Here is an 18,766-nt window from a genome sequence, read left to right on the forward strand (position 1 = left end):
ATCGGGCGCAGCCGCCTCTCCCGTCCCAGCCCGTCCCATCCCGTCCTGTCCCATCCCGTCCCGTCCGTCCTGTGCCGGCAGGAGAGCAGAGCCATGCTGCACTGGGGATACGACGAGCACAACGGTAGGGGAGCGGCAGGCGGGGGGTCGTCGGGGCGGCCGGAGGGGTCCCCCCGAGGGCACCTCCCGCCACTGGGCTCGGCAGCTCCCGCGCCCGCGGGAAAGCTGGATGAGCTGAGATGCTGTCGAGGCTTTGCAGCGTGAGAGCGAGCAGATTTTTGTCTCGGCATTCTGCAAGGCAGGCGGCTGAGAGAGGTGTCCGTGCGTGAGGCATCGCCTGCAGAGTCGGGCCGGGGCTTGGCTCGAGTCGGGTCTGTCGCGTTCCCGGTCGCGGTTTCGTTTGCTCGTGTACAGGAACAGTTGCGTGTGCGCATCGAGTACTTGTTGAACAGTCACACTGATCGGAGCTGCTGTATCGGCAGTGCCTTTCTGATTCCAGCTGTTTTCTGCTTCTGTTACACGGTGGGAAATCTTGGTTACTAGAATTGGTCATTTAAATGTATAACTATGCACCTAAGAGGAGATGCTTTTGGATTTTAGTTGTTCCATGGTTTCCTTAATCTTGCCGGTCTTTGAAGTCCCAAGATGTGCTCATCAGCTGGTTTAAAGACTTTGTTCTGGTTTGCATTTTAAGTCATGCAAACGCTGCTCCTGTGTGCAGACGGTCTCACAAGTCATGCAAGTAGAAGAAGTGATTTTGAAAATTGGAGGCTCGGCTCTGACAAAATACATGGAATTGTCTGTACACAGTGAAATAAGACGCCGTGACAGTAAAAGGAGACAGCTATATATTTGCATATACTAATGCCTGTAAGAATATATAGATTTCAGAATACTGTTTGTGCAAGTACTGCCTTTCCTTTCTGGCCCTCTTGTTCTATCTTTTCTGGATGGATGTACTTTTCCTGAAAAACTGGGTGGTGGTGGATCACAGTGATGTTGCAATGATTAGGTGTGTTATCTGCTGTTATGCAGTCTGCTCTACCCCTCCCCTGAAGACGTAAATGGGTCTTGTTTTTCAAATTTGTTTCTCCATATGTTTCCATGCTGTGAGCTTCACCTGCACAGTCCAGATAAGAAGCCCACTCTCTCTGCCTTATCCTATCTCTCCTTGTTTGCTATTCTCAACTTCTAGAGAGGGGAGGCCACCAGAGTTTCTATAGGGGTGGCCCTGGACCTTGCTTGGGGCCCAGTTTCTCCTATAACACTGTTTACTGGCTGATAAGTATTCAAGATGGAGTTTGCCTTTCTCCTCTTTTGGAGCCCCCAGCAGCTGTGAGGTGGGTAGTTCCTCATCAGTCCACCCCCCTTCCCTTGCCTCTCACAGGGGACTAAAGGAGAGAGGCATAAAATAGGTTCCCTGAAACTCAGATCAACTTTTGCAACTCATGAGGCAGAAAAAAGTGAAATTAGTTAAATCTGGTGCACTTATATCTGTAGTTGACTGCCTGCGGAGTTGAAAAGACATCTGTATTCCCTCTGAGTTCTGCATTTGTTACTTGCAACAGTCGCAACATAAATCATTACATGCATAAAGTAAACTGTCAGATATTACATATACATGTCTGCCTATATGGTATATCTATATATAGGGCATGGGCCCACTGTTACAGACAGAATTAAAAGTTTTGGTGATTGACCCTGGCAAGATGCCAGGTGTTCACCAAAGCAGCTCTATCACTCTCCTCCTCAGCTGGACAGGGGAGTGAAGATAGACTGAAAGGCTTGTGGGTCGAGATAAGGACAGGGAGAGATCACTCACCACTTACCATCATGGGCAGAACAGACTCAACTGGGGGCAATTAGTTTTATTTGTTACTTATCAAATCAGAGTAGGGTAATGAGAAAATAAAACTAAATCTTTAAAACAACTTCCCTCCACCCCTCCCTTTATTCCAGGCTCAGCTTCACTCTTGATTTTCTCTACATCCTCCCCCCCAACAGCGCAGGGGACAGGGAGTGGGGGCTGCAGTCAGTTCATCACGTCTCTGCCTCTCCTTCCTCCTCAGCGGGAGGACTCCTCACACTCTGCCCCTGCTGCAGCGTGGGGTCCCATGGAGAGAAGCCCACTACGGACTTCTCCAATGTGAATTCTTCCCACAGGCTGCAGTTCTTCACAAACTGCTCCAGCACAACTACCCCACAGGAAAGCTTCTACAGCTTCTCACAGAAGCCACCCTTGTAGCCTCCCTGCTACCAGTAGCTTGCCATATAGAAGTTCTTGGTTGCTTTGATGCATATATTTCTGAAATGCAACAAGACATCATTTTATTTCTGTGAAAACCTTGACCTTTGTTTTCTTGCCACTTTTCTTCCCTCATACCTTATTGTGCTTATCTATAGAGGCACAATATTGAAATCTTGAAAACTGGCTTCATTGTGGCATCATTAATGGTTTTCACTGCTGCTCAAGGTTCCTGTCAAGAGGGGAATGTTCTCACCCTTCACAGGAACAGTCCTTTTTGTTTACTGGGGAATTCCCTTAGTTAAAAGGCAAATCACAGAATCACAGAATGAGTAAGGTTGGAAGGAACCACAATGGGAAGTCAATTGCCTTCTGTTTACTATTTGTTTAATGAAATATATGGAAAATACTTACATGTATTGTCTTTTACTGCAAAAAATTTCTCTTGATCTAGTTACTACTGTAACAGTGACGCATTTTATAAATAAAAGGGATATGATTCATAGAGGCACAGAGAATCATTTAGGCTGGAAAAGACCTTTAAGATACTTGAGTCCAACTATAACTCCTTATAGATTTTTTTTTCTCTGAGAATCATTGCATCATTTTGATAGCTGCTTTAAAAAATGCACTTATTTTACCCATTATTATTTTTTAATGATTTTTATTTGAGCTAATCTTATTGTAACTTAACATGCAACTAAATTACTTGCAAACTTAACTTTATAAATTTAAGCACTTTGTGTATGATGATAAACTGGACAGTGGATTCTCTTTAGGAATAAATAAGGATGTGATCCTGTCAAGGTCAGACCATAATAAAATAATACACTTTCTATATGTAATAGCAAACTCTAAAAAAAAAAATAATCCATTTTTTCACCTGTACATGCTCTATTTATGCACATATTAGAGGCTCCCTGGAAATGAGCTGTGTCCTGCAGTGTCTTCACTGGGTTTATCTCAAGTTAGTCTATCCTTTTGTTGAAATTCATGATCTTTAACTGCAGTTGGAGAAAAACACAGCATTGTCAGGTGCTACAGTGAGTTCTATTTCCTGGCAAATTCCTAACTACCTTCATTATGAGATCTGTGTCATGAACTGGATTTGTGCAGTGCTGGTGAGTGGTATATGCAGCGATAGTCTGACCTAAAAGTGTCAGAAGTGTGCACTGCATTTGGTAATGCTGTGTCCAAAATAAAGGCATGAAATCTTCAGAGCGAATGGTTTGGGGTTTTGTCATAAATCTTGGTCACAATGGCTTTGATTATTAAGAGCTACTAGGTAATCGCCTCTAGCAACAGAACACTTTCCCAACAAAAAGAGAGCATATCATAAGTTCAAAAACTTGTATATTAATCATTTTCCTTCAGTAAATGGAAAAATCAAGGGAGGTAAGTAGTGAGTTATACTTTCCTGGATATGTCTTAAAGTACATATTTATAAAACTAAAGTGTACATTATGTTAATATGAAGGCACCTAGTTCAGGTCCAAATTCAGAAGAAATTTTCACCCTGGAGATCCCATTGCTTAAATCCAGTTGTATGACATGCATTTGAGCATTTCTTCCAATTGTAATGACTTTTTTCAACAGTCATATCCAGAGGCTGTGGTGGGGTAGGGTCTGTAGTAATGAATCGAGTCACAGTTTTCCTAGAGTGGCAAGAGTATAATAATTGTATTAGATTGCTGATAGATTATCTAGTAAGAAATACTGCTTGATATGACCTGGTGGTACAAAATGAGCTGAAGTTTCCTGATATTTTTCTGTATATTTTAAAAGATCATATTTCTGGTAGTCTTGTTTACTGATAGACATTTAATCAGCATAGCAAAACAGTATTTTGGTCATCTGAGCCAAGAACAAGTACAAAAACAACTACCATGTCTTTTTAGAACTGAAGTTTACTGTAAAATAATTAGCTAATGATAGAAACACAGCCTTGGGTCCTCTTTTAGGCACCTTTGTATTATTTTTGAATGCAAATCTTTCATATTATGTAATGTACAAGAACTGTTGTTATTTTTGAATTAGAGCAAATGGACCAAGTAGTTAAGCATATAAATGTATTTTGCCTTTTCTCAGTTAAGGAATATTGGAAACATTAAAATTAAGTAGCAATAAGCTTTTTTTAAGCATCCCAAAACACAGTAGTTAGGTATAAATGATGGAATGATGGTTCTTATGAATAAAACTTTGCATTGCATCTGTAACTACAGGGTACTAGGATCTAAATACAATTAAATATATGCTAAACTGTATGTAATTAAAATATTGGATAGCTTTGATGACCATTTGTGAAGTGAGAAAAATTAAGTTGAAACAGTTTTATATTTCAAACCAGTAGGATTTTTATCTTCTGCCTTAGAAGCGATTCCCTTAATGCATTTAGTTAATGCAGTCATTAACAAAAGGACTTTTTAACAAATTCAAGACGAAAGGCCGTTCCCTTTCTTCTGCCTGAGGCTTAAGTCTTAGGCTGTTCTTTCAAGTTTTCCTTCTCTCCCATTTTTCGGTGCTGCTCAGAGGAGAATCAGCCTCTGCCCAGATGGCTGTGCAAGCTGCTGCCCCACGGCGCTGCAGGCGCTTCCCTCCCTGATTTACTGTCGGGGCGCCTTTAGCACCTGTGAGTTTCTCAGCTGTGTTTACTTCTGTTGAAGTCGAGGAAAGAAAAATGTCTAACAAGTTTTGATGTTAGGCTGTTAATCATGGTGTCATACATTTTAATCCTTTTTTGTCAATATGTTTATTTAAGCGCTAAGCTGTCAAAAAAGACCCAAACCAACAGGCTAATTTTTACACTGAAATCAGTTATCTTCCATATAGAGAGTTACAAAGATTTCCAGTGATGCAGATTTTGTAAGATTAGGTTCTCATGCTTATATTAAGGTTTTCTTGTATCTAGTCTCTCTTAGTTGATTTATTATGCTTCATATCCATTATAAGCCTGGAGTACTATACATTTATTAATACTGAAAGATCCTTTGTCCTGCAGACTTTCTTGTTTTCTATCTTTACTTACTGAAAATATTCCCCAAGCAACTTATTGTTCATATTTTCTTCTTTGGCTTCTTTATCTAGGTATGGTTAGAAAATGGAATATATATTCTTATTGAGAACTCTGGTGTTTAGTAGATAACAGATAAGTCACACATCTCATCAATGAAGCTTTTCTTACCATTTTAGAATGGCATTTGCCATTTTCTCATATCCATATTATTGATTTATTAGCTTTTCAGCTTACATTTGGCTTAGCTTGCATGGAGGGAGGAAGGCTAACTTGAAATCACTGGTATTGGTTAACAACTTCTTTAGTCCTTTAATTTCTACCTGACACTGATAATGGTGCTGCAAGTTTGTGTCTGGAAGATCTACTTTCATTTTCAGCAGGAGGCAGTAGAAATCCAAACCTCGTGCAGGCGCCACTGCCCTCAGTGTTCCTGTTCTTGGATTTTGTTAGTGCTACACTAGTGTGTGTGTGTGCATGTGTGCATATAGACTTTGTGATTAGAGGGTAACAGTCTCTCTTTTGTTGTGACAGTTGGTGTGCAGAGTTGGAGGTGACCAGTGGTGCAGCAGTGCTTAGGTTACAGGCAATGCCATCAGGCTCCAGAAGAGCCTGTGAACCACTCAGCTTTTTTTACCTTTTTTGACATCTCCCCATCTCATTCAGCATAGTCAGTAGAAGATGTGTTCTCAAGGTTTTTGCAGCAAATGACTAAGGTATAAAAAAATCCTTAATATGAGGATTTGGATAGAAAAGAGGTAATCCTTAAAGACATAATAAGACACGATAATAGGCAAAAATGGCATGTCAGAAATTTATTGGGGCATAGTGTCTCTTGGATACATGATGCTTGATTTGAATGAGCATTTGTTGTATGTTTCTTGTGCATAGTTGAGTCTTAACTGTGAATAATTATCTATATACTGCATGTGGCCTTGTTCAAGGGTACATGCAAGGTCCATGAAGGGGTCCTGAGAGCTGCTGTTGCGATGTGATGCAGCAAAAGTAGCTGAGTATTTTGATCTGTGTTTTCCTGATTCATCCTTTTTTAATTTAAAAGATACAAATGAGAACAATTCAAGCAAGTTTTCTTTCATAAGAATGAGAGTGCTGTCATCAATTTAGACTTCTCCTCCAATGTGTTGCAGGGCCTGCCCACTGGAAGGAGGTTTTTCCTGTCGCTAATGGAGACCGTCAGTCACCCATCGACATCAAAACTGAGGAAACCAAGTATGATCCCTCCCTCCGTCCTCTAAATCCCAGTTATGATCCAGCTTCTGCTAAAATCATCCTTAACAACGGGCACTCCACCAGTGTGGAGTTCGATGACACCATCAACAGATCAGGTTTGTTCCTTTCCTATTGTACTGTGTCTTCTATATAGAGTGCATAGAGCCTGGGCACATCTCACTATTGGGTATGAATTCCTCATGAACGATAAGGCTTTGCTTCTCCAGATGAGAGATTCCTTTTTTCCCTGTCTTTCAGCATGATACAATGTGGGAATGTATTTGTACATGAGTTCAAGATTGTGTTTCTCAGGAAGTGCTGGGATTCCCTATTCACAGCGGTTGTTTGATCCACCCCAACCATCTGGGTAGTGCCAACCATCATGTCTGAACAGTGTTGTGTACAATTTTTCAAATGCTGCTCTCTCTCTCACTGCAGATGAATCCTTTGTGTCTCATTACAGGTTCATTCCAACTGAATCGCTCAAATCTCTTATCTGAATTTAGCTGCAGGTTTGGTTATATGTTTTTCCCCTTTTTACAACCCATACTTGGACTTCTTGTGTCAGGAAAGAGCCAATACAGAACAAGCGAAATATATCCCAAGTGATCCCTTTTCTTCTCTGAAAAGTGTTATTGTCCCAGTCTTTTCCAGGAGTATGTAGCTTCCCTTTTTGCAAGCAATAGTTCTATGGTTTAGCATAGTCTTTGTAATGTTAGTGCCTTCATCTTTAAAACCTTGTCTTAGATGTTAGACAAGCCAGCACAACCCCCCTTGAAACTGTAGGAGCACAGAATCTTCAAGCAGTAATATCATCTTGTGGATGCCTGAGGCTTAGCTGAGGATCCAAACCCATATAATGCTTTCCCAAGGGTCAAAGCCAGAGGGAAACTAATTTTTGCTCACTCTGTCCGTTAGTCCTGAGGACTTGTTAGCTTATAGTGTCAACAGGGAGAGAAATAGATGGAGACACCATCGTGCTTTGGTTTCCTGGACAGTCTTAGTTTTAAATTTTCTGTCAATACAAGCAACATTGGATGTTGCCTGAGGGCCACCAGCTGATCATCAGTGATCGGTCTGACCTCGTGTGTGTCAGATGCCACGGAACTTCCCAGAATTAATCTCTGCTTCAAGCCTAGTAGGCACTGGTGAAGTAAAGCACATCTCTTAGAAAAATCTTGATTTCAAATTTTCCAGCGATGATGAACCTACCACAGCCTTTGGTAAGTTGTTCTACTTGTTAATTACCCTCACAGCACATCAGCTGATGTGAGTTGTATCAACTTAGCCTTAAACTCTTTTTTTTGAAAAAAAAGGCAATGAATGTGTATACACCAAGAACCTCTTCCACTCTCTTAATTCCATCCATGAAGTGACAGAGCCTGAACATAGCATTTCTGTAGGCTTACCATGGTACCAAAGCAATGGTAATGTGATCCTCCTTTATTCAGACCATATCTCCAAGAATATAGTTCATGTCATGACAAAGCACTGGCAAATGTAGATCAGATAATTAACAGATGTAATCCCCAGTCTCCTTCAGCATAGTCCATATCTTCTGTGTATGGACTAGAGTCTTCAATCCACATCCATAAACTGAGTAATTCACTATTTTCCCTAATATTTGTCACTGACAAACTTTATCAGTAATGTTTTTGTTTTCTTTCAGGTCATTGCTCAAAAAATACTGAATTTTCTAGGGCCCAAATTTGGCTTCTGGGGCTCCCCTGTGAAGTAAGGACTCCTGCTATGTGTTGGTTTCATGACAAAAAAATCAAATTAATTGGTACTAAATACATTAGCATCTTTTAATGCATTATTAACTGACTTCCATATGAACTATTTCTTCACTTTGGTCAGCATTGAAACTGGGATGTCAGGTCTGTAACTGTTTAAGTCTGTTTATGCTCTTCGGTACCACATTAGCTCCATTCTTTGAAATTAGTCTATTGATCTTCTTCTAACATTTTTTAAAATTTGAGATACTGATATTTGCCCAAAAAGCTTGTGACCAACATCCTCCTTAATTACGATTGGAATGAAAGGGATTTAGCATCACTGTACGACGTGGCACAAATACATCATCAGGCCGTTTTTCACATTTTTCAGCAGAAGTATTTCATGCCAATGCATTTCTGCATAATAGTTTTCCCTCAGCCAGTTACAACACCAATCTTTACACATTTCTATGATCATTTGCCTCCAAGTTTTCATTCCTTGAAAGAAGGAATTTGTTTTAGGAGTGCCATTTCTCCATCCCCTCTGTCTGTAGGCTGTGTAAAAGCATGGGTTTGAGTTGAAGCTTTAAGGAACTCAAATATTTTTCCCCCCATATAAACAGTCCCAGTTCCTTTTCATTAGCCAGGCTACTTGTGTTAGCAAATAGGCAACTTAAAATTCTTTCATCTTTATTTGGTGTATTTTGTTCCTAAGAAAGTTTAGGTTTGGGACTAAACCTAGAAGAGAGAAAAAATTGCCATTGTCCTCCCTACTGCTCTTAATTTAAAAACCATCTGGGTAAAGCTCCCCTCATTTCCCCTTAAAATTTCTATAATGAGCCAGAGGATATATGGAGCTCAGAGAATGGAATGATTTGTTTTACAGGGAATAAGGAATCTTTCTGAATATGATTCGCATTCGAGTCCCTGTGCAGAGCTGATTTGGTTCTAACTCTGATGTGCAAATGATGAGCACTTGCAAAAGCAAAACAAGGAAAAGCCTACCCGTATGCATGTTAGGTTGAATAGAATTAGATCAGAACAGAATAGAATTAGAGCAGAATAGCATTAGCATAGAATAAAATAGAGCAGATTCTTTCAGTTGGAAGGGACCTACAATGATCCAGCTGCCTGAGCAATTCAGGGCTGACCAAAAGTTGAAGCATGTTGTTAAGGGCATTGTCCAAACACCTCTTAAACACTGACAGGCTTGGGGCATCGACCACCTCTCTAGGAAACCTGTTCCAGTGTTTGACCACCCTCAGTAAAGAAATGCTTCCCAGTGTCCAGTTTAAACCTGCCCTGGCACAGCTTTGAGTCTTTCCCATGAGTCCTGTCACTGGATACCTGAGAGAAGAGACCAGCAGCTTCCTCTCTGCTTCCCCTCCTCAGGAAGCCGTAGAGAGCAGTGAGGACACTTCCCAGCCTTCTTTTCTCCAAACTAGACAAGCCCAAAGTACTTTACCACTCCTCATAGTACATGCCTTCCAGCCCTGGCTAATTGTCAGTAATATTGCCGTTGTACAGTGCATATGCAGTGTTGGTTTATTTTTATTTATGTTAATATAAGCTCCTTTTTCTCCGACTCCAATCTGATGTAACTAGATCTAGCTGCAAATGAAGGAAAGAGCCTTGAAATTTTTTTAAGCTCCACCTGTTTTCCTCCAAATTTCAAAGAGAAGAAGAAATTGTACTGACGTTACATTTTTATGATCACCCCTTTTATTCATAAAATCTATATTTTAAGCCTAATTTCTTAGTGATTCTTCCAAATTTATTCAAGAGAGGAAACTCTCTTGAATGTTGCAAAATAGAAGTATTTTCCCATTTTCTGAGAAATATTAAACCCATAGCAAGAAAAACCTGGAGATAACAACATACCCTTTAATTGCCCATAACCCACTAATCTACACATAAATGCAATTTTGATAGTCATATCCCAGACAAGCGAGTGTTTCTGTAGTACTTCCAAGAAGTGGGAAGCCATCTGAGAGAGCTTTTTAGAAGGAGCAAAGGACTGTCCAAAGACTGAAGTTTGGTGTGAGGTTAGAGGATGTGGGTAGAGGCTCCTGTTCCTGCAGTGAAGCCTTTTCCTCTGCTTGGGTTTCCAGTGCTGACTGGGGGGCCACTCAGCGGGACCTACAGGCTGCGCCAGATTCACTTCCATTGGGGGTCCAATGATGAAGCCGGCTCTGAGCACGCGGTGGATGGGATGAAGTATGCGGCAGAGGTAAGGCTTTGCATGGACTCATCTGCACCTCTAAGCTTGTGACTAGTTTTCCAATGTAAGAATAATGTTGCCCCTCCTCTTCCCGCTTTTCATCTTCCCTGCATTTTATCAAAAGACAAGCAGTCTTCCTGAAGTGTTGCATGTTTGGTCCTTTCTCAAAGGAGAACCTATTTGAGAGCTTTGGAGAGCAGGAATACAGAAGACAAGAGCTTGATAAGAGCAAGATTTAATGTTCAAGAGCTATTTTAAACTTTGTCTTTCACTGTCTCTTCCTTGGAGAACATTTTCAAAGTCTACTTCAATGAGAAACAACAGAATTATTTGATTTGGGGCCTGTGCAGTGTAAAGTTTATGCAAGACTTAGAGTGTTGCATTTTGTGGTGCATTTAGCAATGTGGTGGTTATGACTTTAAGAACTGCACTTGAGTATCTGTGGGATGCCTGCTATCTGTGGGGTAATGTGTTTCAGTGGAGGTGCCACAGGGAGACATGCACCATCTGCTCTGGCATGGAGCTTTCACTCCTGCTCTGCCTCCTTTGGTGCATTTGAGTAATCTGCAAGAAAAAGTATTCAGTATGAGATTCCTCTTTGCAAATGGAAGTAACATGGAGTATTTTGATGAGACAGGTCTTTAACAACAGGTAATTCAGAGAGTGGAAGAGTTTTCTGGGGTTAAAAAGAAGTAAAAAGTGTAAAAATAAACGGTAATGGACAAATAAAAGGCATAATACTACAGAAGAAAAAAATGCAATGTATGCACTGTAGTGTGATCAGATTTTGCTGGAAGTGATGTAAGAGAGCAGTCAGGAAAAAAAGATCAGTTTTCTAACACTAATGGGGAAAAGTGATATTTGCAGTGTTTAAAGGCTTATGTTTTCCACAGGAACCAGGTGAGATGGAATATAAAGAATTAATAGAGGTGCTTTAAAACCATTAAGTACCAACCCCAAATTTCTAGCTGAGAAAATTATATGTTTCCCATCTAAGAAACCAAACAGAAGGAGAAAATATCTCTGAATTTCTAGCCAGTCTAAAAACCTTTCTGTTACCTGTTGGTTGGGTAACCCTCCACAAGAAGCTCTCCAGATGTCACTTTGGCTTTGGGATAAGAAACGCAGAATTAAAATCAAGGCTTCTGAGCATTGTTCACACAAAAGAAAATACCTCAGAAGGAGACGTGAAAATGGTTTCAGTGCTCACCTTTGTAAGGAAGATGTGCAAGATTTCAAGAAAAAGCATCAACTGAGTTGAAGAAAGAAGGTGTACAGGTAAAGAAGGCTTCAAGGTTTGGCCTCTAATCCCACCGGGAAGCAGAAGCGATCCATGGCTCCATTCTTTGTGACAACATATGGTCTGATCAAGATCTCTTCACAAGCTGCAGTGACAGAGCGGTGGTAAGACGGGATATATTCCTTACAGAGAAGTCACAAGCCATTGAGAAGGGGTCTGTACCCAAAAGTGTTTCACAGCTCTGTTTCTTTGGGGATTTTGTTTTTCTGGGATGGTGGGCTTGGGTTTTTTTGGGGCAAAGCTATGAGGGAATGGAGGGGGCTGTTAGTAGTTGTGGGAATTTTCCTTTTTGTTCTTTGTTAGCTTTTTTTCCCTTTTTTTTTTCAAATCCACAATAAAAGTCAATTCTGACTGAGAGTATCTGTTTCCTTTTTGTGTATGTTAAAAGGTAATTGTTTAAAAGTTGTCCAATGTAGTTCTGTGAACTTATAGTAGTGAGTGGTGCAGACACTATGAGCTCCAGGACACTAGTGCACTTGTGAAAGGTTTAGTGGACTATGTTCTCTTCCTGGTTTAATTTATAATATTTTTAGCAACTTTCCTTCAAGGATTTCTGAAGCTGTGAGCCAGCATGTGTGTCATCATGGCCATACATGTATTATTGTTGACTACAGTGGTATTCCTTACTTGCTGGAAGTAATGTTTCAGCACTTTAGAGCCCAAGTGCTTAACAAATATTAACATAAAGTAAGACCAAGTAAGAGATATGAAAAATTGAAACTCGGAGAGGTTAGGCAAGGATTGAGATTTAGGGTAAAAATCTTCATTCTCCTAGATCCCTATTTCAGCCATGCAGCTATGTTATTTCCCATAGGAAACCTTTAAAGCAAGTTCCAGCTTTCCTAAATTGCTTTTACTTTAGATGTCTTGTAAGTGCTGTATTCCAAAAGGAAACCTTTTTTTTTCAGAGATACATCCCAGTTTAAGTCATTCGATGAAGCTGCTTTTCAGCACTCCTAAAGTTCAAGGTCTGAAAAGATGGCCACCAATTTTAGAAAAGCCAATCTCATGCCCTGCTTCTGAGCATCTCTATCTAAAAACTGTGGGTAATAAGATTTACTAATCCATTGGGGATTTGTGAAAGTAATTAATGTTTGTGAAGTACTTACATGTAAGTGCTGTGTGAGTGTTTATGCTCTCTCCAGAGGCTGGGACATTCTGGAACTTCGTGAGAACCAGGAGCTTCCACCATGAATTGTGGTCAGGAATTAGGAAACCTGGTATAGCAGGAGGGACTTAGGTGACATGGGAGCAGAGATCATGGGCTTTTCCTTTTTCCACCTGGCTAGGTGGTGTCTTTAAGCTGCTTAAGCAAGTACAAGAGGTCAGTTCCAGAATAATACATGTTGGAAATGCAAAATGCTCAAACCTGAGATAATCAAGCTGCTTGTAAGGGCCTAACTACTGGTGGTGATAGAAAATAACATTTGGAAAGTATCAAAAATGAAATGTTGCTTTTTAGCTTGAACTAAACAAGGGACAAGGGGTCAGTGCAAGTTTAATGTGTGTTCCTCTGCCTGTTTTCTAGCTATTTATGTGGCCGATTAATGTTGCTGAAAGCTTGATTAAAGAAAAAGATGAGTAAAATACTAAGGACATCCTCATGAATTTCAATCACTTTTTAAAATCAGCTGTACTAAATATGGATTTAAAACCTTTAGTTATATAACCTTTGGCTTTCTTGTCTTAACTTCCCAAATCAAAATCTGAGGGCCCAACAGCAGTTTGCCAGGCACTGTGGTGTGCTGATTCCTGCTAAACTTTGAATAATCCCAGCCCCTGAAAATACTTTTGCCATTTGTGTGAACAATATGTTTACTGATTTCATGAAATATCTGCACTGAATGGCTCTGCATACAAAAGAGTGAAGTAGAGTATCTAACCCAGGAAGTTGTAGTATTCATTTGCCACTTCTTCAGTTCAGCGAGAGTTGATGCTGTCTGTGTCTCTTGCTTTTCAGCTTCATGTGGTCCATTGGAATGCAGAGAAGTATTCCAGCTTTGTTGAGGCAGCTCGGCAGTCAGATGGATTAGCAGTCATGGCTGTATTTCTGAAGGTAAGAAAAGAATGTTCCAGCCCTTCTAATAAATCTGCATTATAAGCTCAAAGAGATAATCGTGATGGTTGGTGTAATTATTGCTAGAAAGATATGTGTTTTATACTTGTTTCCTTCATAGTGTTTAGCTGCCAATATGGAAAGCTATGCTTCCTTGAAGAATAAAAATATCAGATTAAGAGATTTTTCGAGACAGTGAGAGTCTGTTTGCACTCCAGTACTACATAAGATGTGAAACTTAATTCAGCTGCCCCTATATTCATCCAAATAACCTGTACTTGACTAATAGGTTTCTTTATGGGGACAATCTGATTTGATTCAAATGTTTCTTTAACAGTTTGTTTCTGAGCTGGTAGTTTCTTCTAGAAAATAATAATAATAAAAAAACCAAAACCAGAAACTGGAGAATTTCCTTATAATTCTTATATACCTTTTTGCCATTTGTACCTGTTCTAAGATGAATTAAACTTGTGCAACAGCTTCACTGACTTCTGCATGAAGAAACAGATGGAGAATTCACACAATCCATGGCAAAAGATAGGGCTTTGGTCAAATCTGTGGTTTCTGGTGGATGCCACAGCTTCCTGAGCACAGCTAGTGCTGGTGCTGGCACAGTCAAGAAGCCATTCCATGCAGCAGTTGCAAAGAACTGCTTCAGTAATTCAGTCTTTCAAGTTTGCATTATAATGGTTTAAGGGAAAGTGTTACTGGACTTCTGAGCAGACAAATTCTTCTTGGGATACATAAGAACAGTGTTTTCAATGTTTTAAGTAATTTAAATTACAGATGTAAGCTTGCCACTTTTAATATCTTGCATATTAAAACATGAACAATAAAGGTTTCTGTTCTCCTGTAGTGAAAAGTTTGTGATTCATTTGTAGCTGAAATAATTACTATGGGTAGCCAGAATAATTATTATCAGCAAGGGAGCGGATCTTCTTTATGACCAGTACTATTTCTAAGGACCAGCTAGTTACAGGCTTCTTCACAAAATCCATCGGCTCTCACAGTCACTTAAGGAGAGTTATATAAAACAGTTTCATTATGCATTTGCTTTTTGATTATTTATTTTTGTTATTTTCCCTGGAGCTCCAGTGTTTCTCTTTTCTCTGGTTTTGATAGATTGGTGAATGCAACCCTCAGCTGAAGAAGATTACTGACCGCTTGGACACCATCAGAATCAAGGTAAATGAGTTTTTCTAAAAAAAATACTAATATTGGTAGTTGCTTTTGTTGTTTTGGTGGGGTTTTTTTATTTTTTGAAACCTGGCTGCTACTCCCTTCACTTTCATGTTCCCTGATTACTGGTATCATAGCTATCCACATCTGGTTTGAGACAGTTTAGGAGCATTTTTCTTAGGCTGAAAACTATGCAGACAGTTTTTATACAGTAAAAGATCAGAGGAAAAGACTAATTCCTCACAGAACCCAGTCTCTGATGAATGTGTTGCTATGAGAATAGTAGCAGGGGAAGAACATACTTTATGGAAAGCTGTGAAAAAGATGAGGGAAGTATTTCCCCTGTTTTGCTGAGGTACAGGGTGAGAAATAACGGAGGTACAGAGAAATAATTCTAATGTTTGTGTGAGATAAATCAGCCTGATTCTCAACATGATGTTTTGTACAGTCCTCTCTGGCCTGGTAGCTGGAACACGGAGAAACAGTAGTAACACGTGGACCTGGGAGGAGCAAATGGTGAAAGGAGCCAGTGGCAGTAACCTGTGGGGTTACTCTGCCAGCCCCACAGAGACCACACTGAAAGTCTAACATCTTCTGTCCTCTCCATTCAACTTCCATCTCATGGTCACTTGTAACTCAGGGGAGCCTATGCTAAAATGACCTCTTTGATGGTGTCTTGCTGGCAGCAGGGACAGCAGCAGCAAAGCTGTCACAGAGGTAAGACCTTGTCAGAAGGTCTGACTGATGAGCACCTCCATCATCCAGGATGCTGCCAGCCCACCTGATAGCAGAACAAGCTCTACCTCCTTTGGCATGATTTATCTTGGCCTTTTGCTTATAAATAACATTAAATAACATTTCCCTGTTTTTTTCTTTTTCTTTTTTTTTCTTTGAAATAAAATTCTAAATATAATTAAACTTGAATACAAATGACCTTTTTCTCTTTAATTTCCAGGGTAAAAAAGCACTATTCACAAACTTTGATCCTAGCTGTCTGCTTCCCAAGTCCCTGGACTACTGGACTTACTTTGGCTCTCTTACCGTTCCACCTCTTCTTGAGAGTGTCATCTGGATTGTTCTGAGAGAACCCATAAGTGTTTGTTCTGAACAGGTACTGTTTGATTTGTCACCACTATCAGAATGTTGCTTTTGTAAGACTTGAAATTGTAAATAACATCCACAGATATGTCATTGCAGAACTTATTGGATTTTCAAAAGGGAAAATTTGTATATAAAATTTATCCTGACTCCCTGTTGCTTTTCTTGCTGTAACAGCTATTTATTATTCATTTTTAAAAAGAATCTGCATACTCTAAAAATTAATAATCAAAAATAACCCATAAGGAACTTACATCAAAAAAAGAGTTCTGATGACACTTAGGAATTCTGGAATTCCATTTGATTTGATTACTTGCATATCCTGCTCAAGCCTCTTCTCTGGCATTTTTATCTGGCAGATGAATAGTAAATTTATTCTTGCATTCCAGATATGTAAAACTTGATGAATTTACTAGAATTGTGAAAAGCAAATACAATCGTAATAAGTTGGGGTGTTATGTTAGGCTGTCTTAGGAAAACTGTGATACTTCATAAGAGTCTATTTACATTTCTTGTTAAATTGAGCTTCATGATGTATCTTAATGTTGCAACAGTGACACCCAGCGGGCTGATGCTCTTGAGCGTAAAGAGTTTTTCTGACCAGAGACCACAAACTCAGCAGAAATGGTGACTTCAGTCTTTATACTAAATGTTAAGACAGCGTCCTGAGTGGGATGCTTGTTAGTCAGGAGACCTCAGATTCTGTTTTGCAAGTGATTTGAAGTAATTTATTTGCTCAGTGTGTGCATTTTTCTCATCTGTATCTCTTCCCCACTCCAGTCAATCTGGCTTTGTAAGACTCACTGCAATGTGTAAGGATCTAGGATTGAAAATTTGCATTAAGGTATCAACTTTCTAAAGAGAAGCCATTGTTCATGTTAAAAGTTTCTTATTTGGGCAAATATATAATTAATACATTCTAAAATGTGAAATGCTGTATACAGCCCTGTGTAACAGGTTCAGAGGACATGGTGTGGGAAACTGTCAATTACAGTGATTCTTTACTAGTCATTTTTCATAGCCTTTAGGTATATCTTATGTAGTAAAGTAGAATTATGCTATATTCTTATAAATATAAAGTTGCATGTAGCTAAAAGTGTGTATTTCCAGTAATGTCCATCGCTGTGATTGATCAGTCAGCACTATGACTGATACTGTTCTGCCATTTAATTTTATTCCTCAAGTTTGTATTTCTTTGGGGCTTTAGATTTTGCTACTGACTTTTTGTTAAATTTTTCAGGTTGAAAGAAATTAAAAATAGCTTTTGAGTTTTTATAAATTTACAGGGAGCGTGAATTCCAAATGTTAGCTTTAGAATGGGGTGAAGCAAGATAGCACTGACTTTTTGCTCTTAATGCAAATCAGATGCAATGTGCCATACAACTAAATGCTCTATTATAATGTCCTACCTTTGGCAACCTAGAAGGGAAGTAAGGTGATATATAGAAATAGCGAATATGGGAAATACTAGAAATAAAACAAAATGCTAAACTAAATCAGGTTCAGATTTCCTGAGGTTGAGACATGGAGTTTTGCTAGGGGTTTCTGCTGGGATCAGCATGTGCTGAGTTATGAATAACTGCTTGTTCTGTGTCTTCACAAGGAAAGAATTTTGAGTCTCTCCTGATTTGAGCAAGTGCCAATTACAGCAGCTTTCTATATCACCACACCTGCAATTCCAGGTTAATTGTGAATATACTCTTTGAACAAGAAAACATACACAGAATGTGTTTACTATAAGAAATGTAATGTAATTTTTGGCAAAAAACATTCCAGAATCTCCAAGCTATGAAATCCAACTAAAAAATATAAACCCTCCTGATTTAGATCAGGTTATGGAAGAAAAGTGTGAATATAGGAAACAAGTAATCCTTATGCACAATTTCATGCTGACATGTATTTTGGGAGATTTTCTCAGTAGTCATCCTTTTTCATTTACAAGGACAGAAATGGTGAAATTGCCATTCCCCACATGCCTTAGTAAAATACAGTTCTGTTCTCCCAGGTGGAAAAAAGGTGACAAGTATGTTTAATATTTACTCCATGCATTTTCACTGGTATCAATATGAGGGTTTTCTGCTGACCTTTATGTGTCTTTTGATCACAGCTGGCCAAATTCCGCAGCCTCCTGAGCACTGCTGAGGACGAGGTCGCCTGCTGCTTGCTGAGAAACTTCCGGCCTCCCCAGCCTCTAAGAGGACGAGAAGTCAGAAGGAATTAAAGGAGTAAAGCCAGAGTAGTCTCCCTCTGAAACCAAAGGCTGAATTAATTTTAATAGTTAATATACTTTGTGATTTTTAATTTTTTTTCTTGAGTTGTTGTAACAAATAGGTGTTGTTTTATTACTGGTTATCATGCAGTCATTTCACACAGACAAGTATGTCCTGCCTGAGCTTTGCAGGTTCATTGACATTAACAGGTCTGACTGTTTGAGTGCATTGGTTTGGGAGCACAGAGGTCACTGCTAATCATAAGGGTCAGATGTGGTAAAGGAGTTGCCCAGAATTTCCCACCAAATTATTGAACAGGATGCCTGGTATTACTGGCAGTATAGGATGTTCTGGGTTTATTCTTCTGGTCTCTAACATAACATTTAGCTTCTATATAGGACTTCACAATGTGAAAAGGAAAAACTATTTCAATGATATTATCATTTCACTTTTCGACAAAAAGCAGCAATGACTAACAGCATTTAAGTAAAAAAGATGT

At 39.4% G+C, this 18,766-nt stretch overlaps 1 protein-coding gene and 1 long non-coding RNA gene across 5 annotated transcripts in view; one reads left to right on the forward strand and one right to left on the reverse strand.

Annotated features, from left to right (window-relative positions):
* The first annotated feature begins 29 nt into the window (after window positions 1-29).
* The window catches only part of LOC108502972 (carbonic anhydrase 13-like), a 19,599-nt gene continuing 862 nt past the window's right edge, over window positions 30-18,766 (forward strand). The window contains exons 1-9 of one of the 4 annotated variants that reach the window (XM_017826469.1): window positions 30-124; window positions 6,404-6,601; window positions 6,949-6,997; window positions 7,683-7,708; window positions 10,315-10,433; window positions 13,685-13,780; window positions 14,903-14,965; window positions 15,915-16,070; window positions 18,165-18,766. The exon at window positions 18,165-18,766 is cut by the window's right edge and continues 862 nt beyond it. In XM_017826469.1, coding sequence (XP_017681958.1) covers window positions 94-124; window positions 6,404-6,601; window positions 6,949-6,997; window positions 7,683-7,708; window positions 10,315-10,433; window positions 13,685-13,780; window positions 14,903-14,965; window positions 15,915-16,070; window positions 18,165-18,278 — 852 coding nt within the window. In that variant the 5' untranslated portion in view covers window positions 30-93 and the 3' untranslated portion in view covers window positions 18,279-18,766. The other 3 variants (XM_017826466.1, XM_017826468.1, XM_017826467.1) reach the window with 3 other exon arrangements.
* On the reverse strand, window positions 10,615-11,720 carry LOC108502975. The gene is made up of 3 exons (XR_001876675.1): window positions 11,635-11,720; window positions 11,484-11,532; window positions 10,615-10,988 (listed from the first exon to the last, which is right to left on the reverse strand). It is a non-coding gene; the product is annotated as an uncharacterized LOC108502975 (long non-coding RNA).

This window comes from Lepidothrix coronata, unplaced genomic scaffold, assembly GCF_001604755.1.
Source record: "Lepidothrix coronata isolate B3197 unplaced genomic scaffold, Lepidothrix_coronata-1.0 Scaffold127, whole genome shotgun sequence".
Lineage (NCBI taxonomy): Eukaryota > Metazoa > Chordata > Aves > Passeriformes > Pipridae > Lepidothrix > Lepidothrix coronata.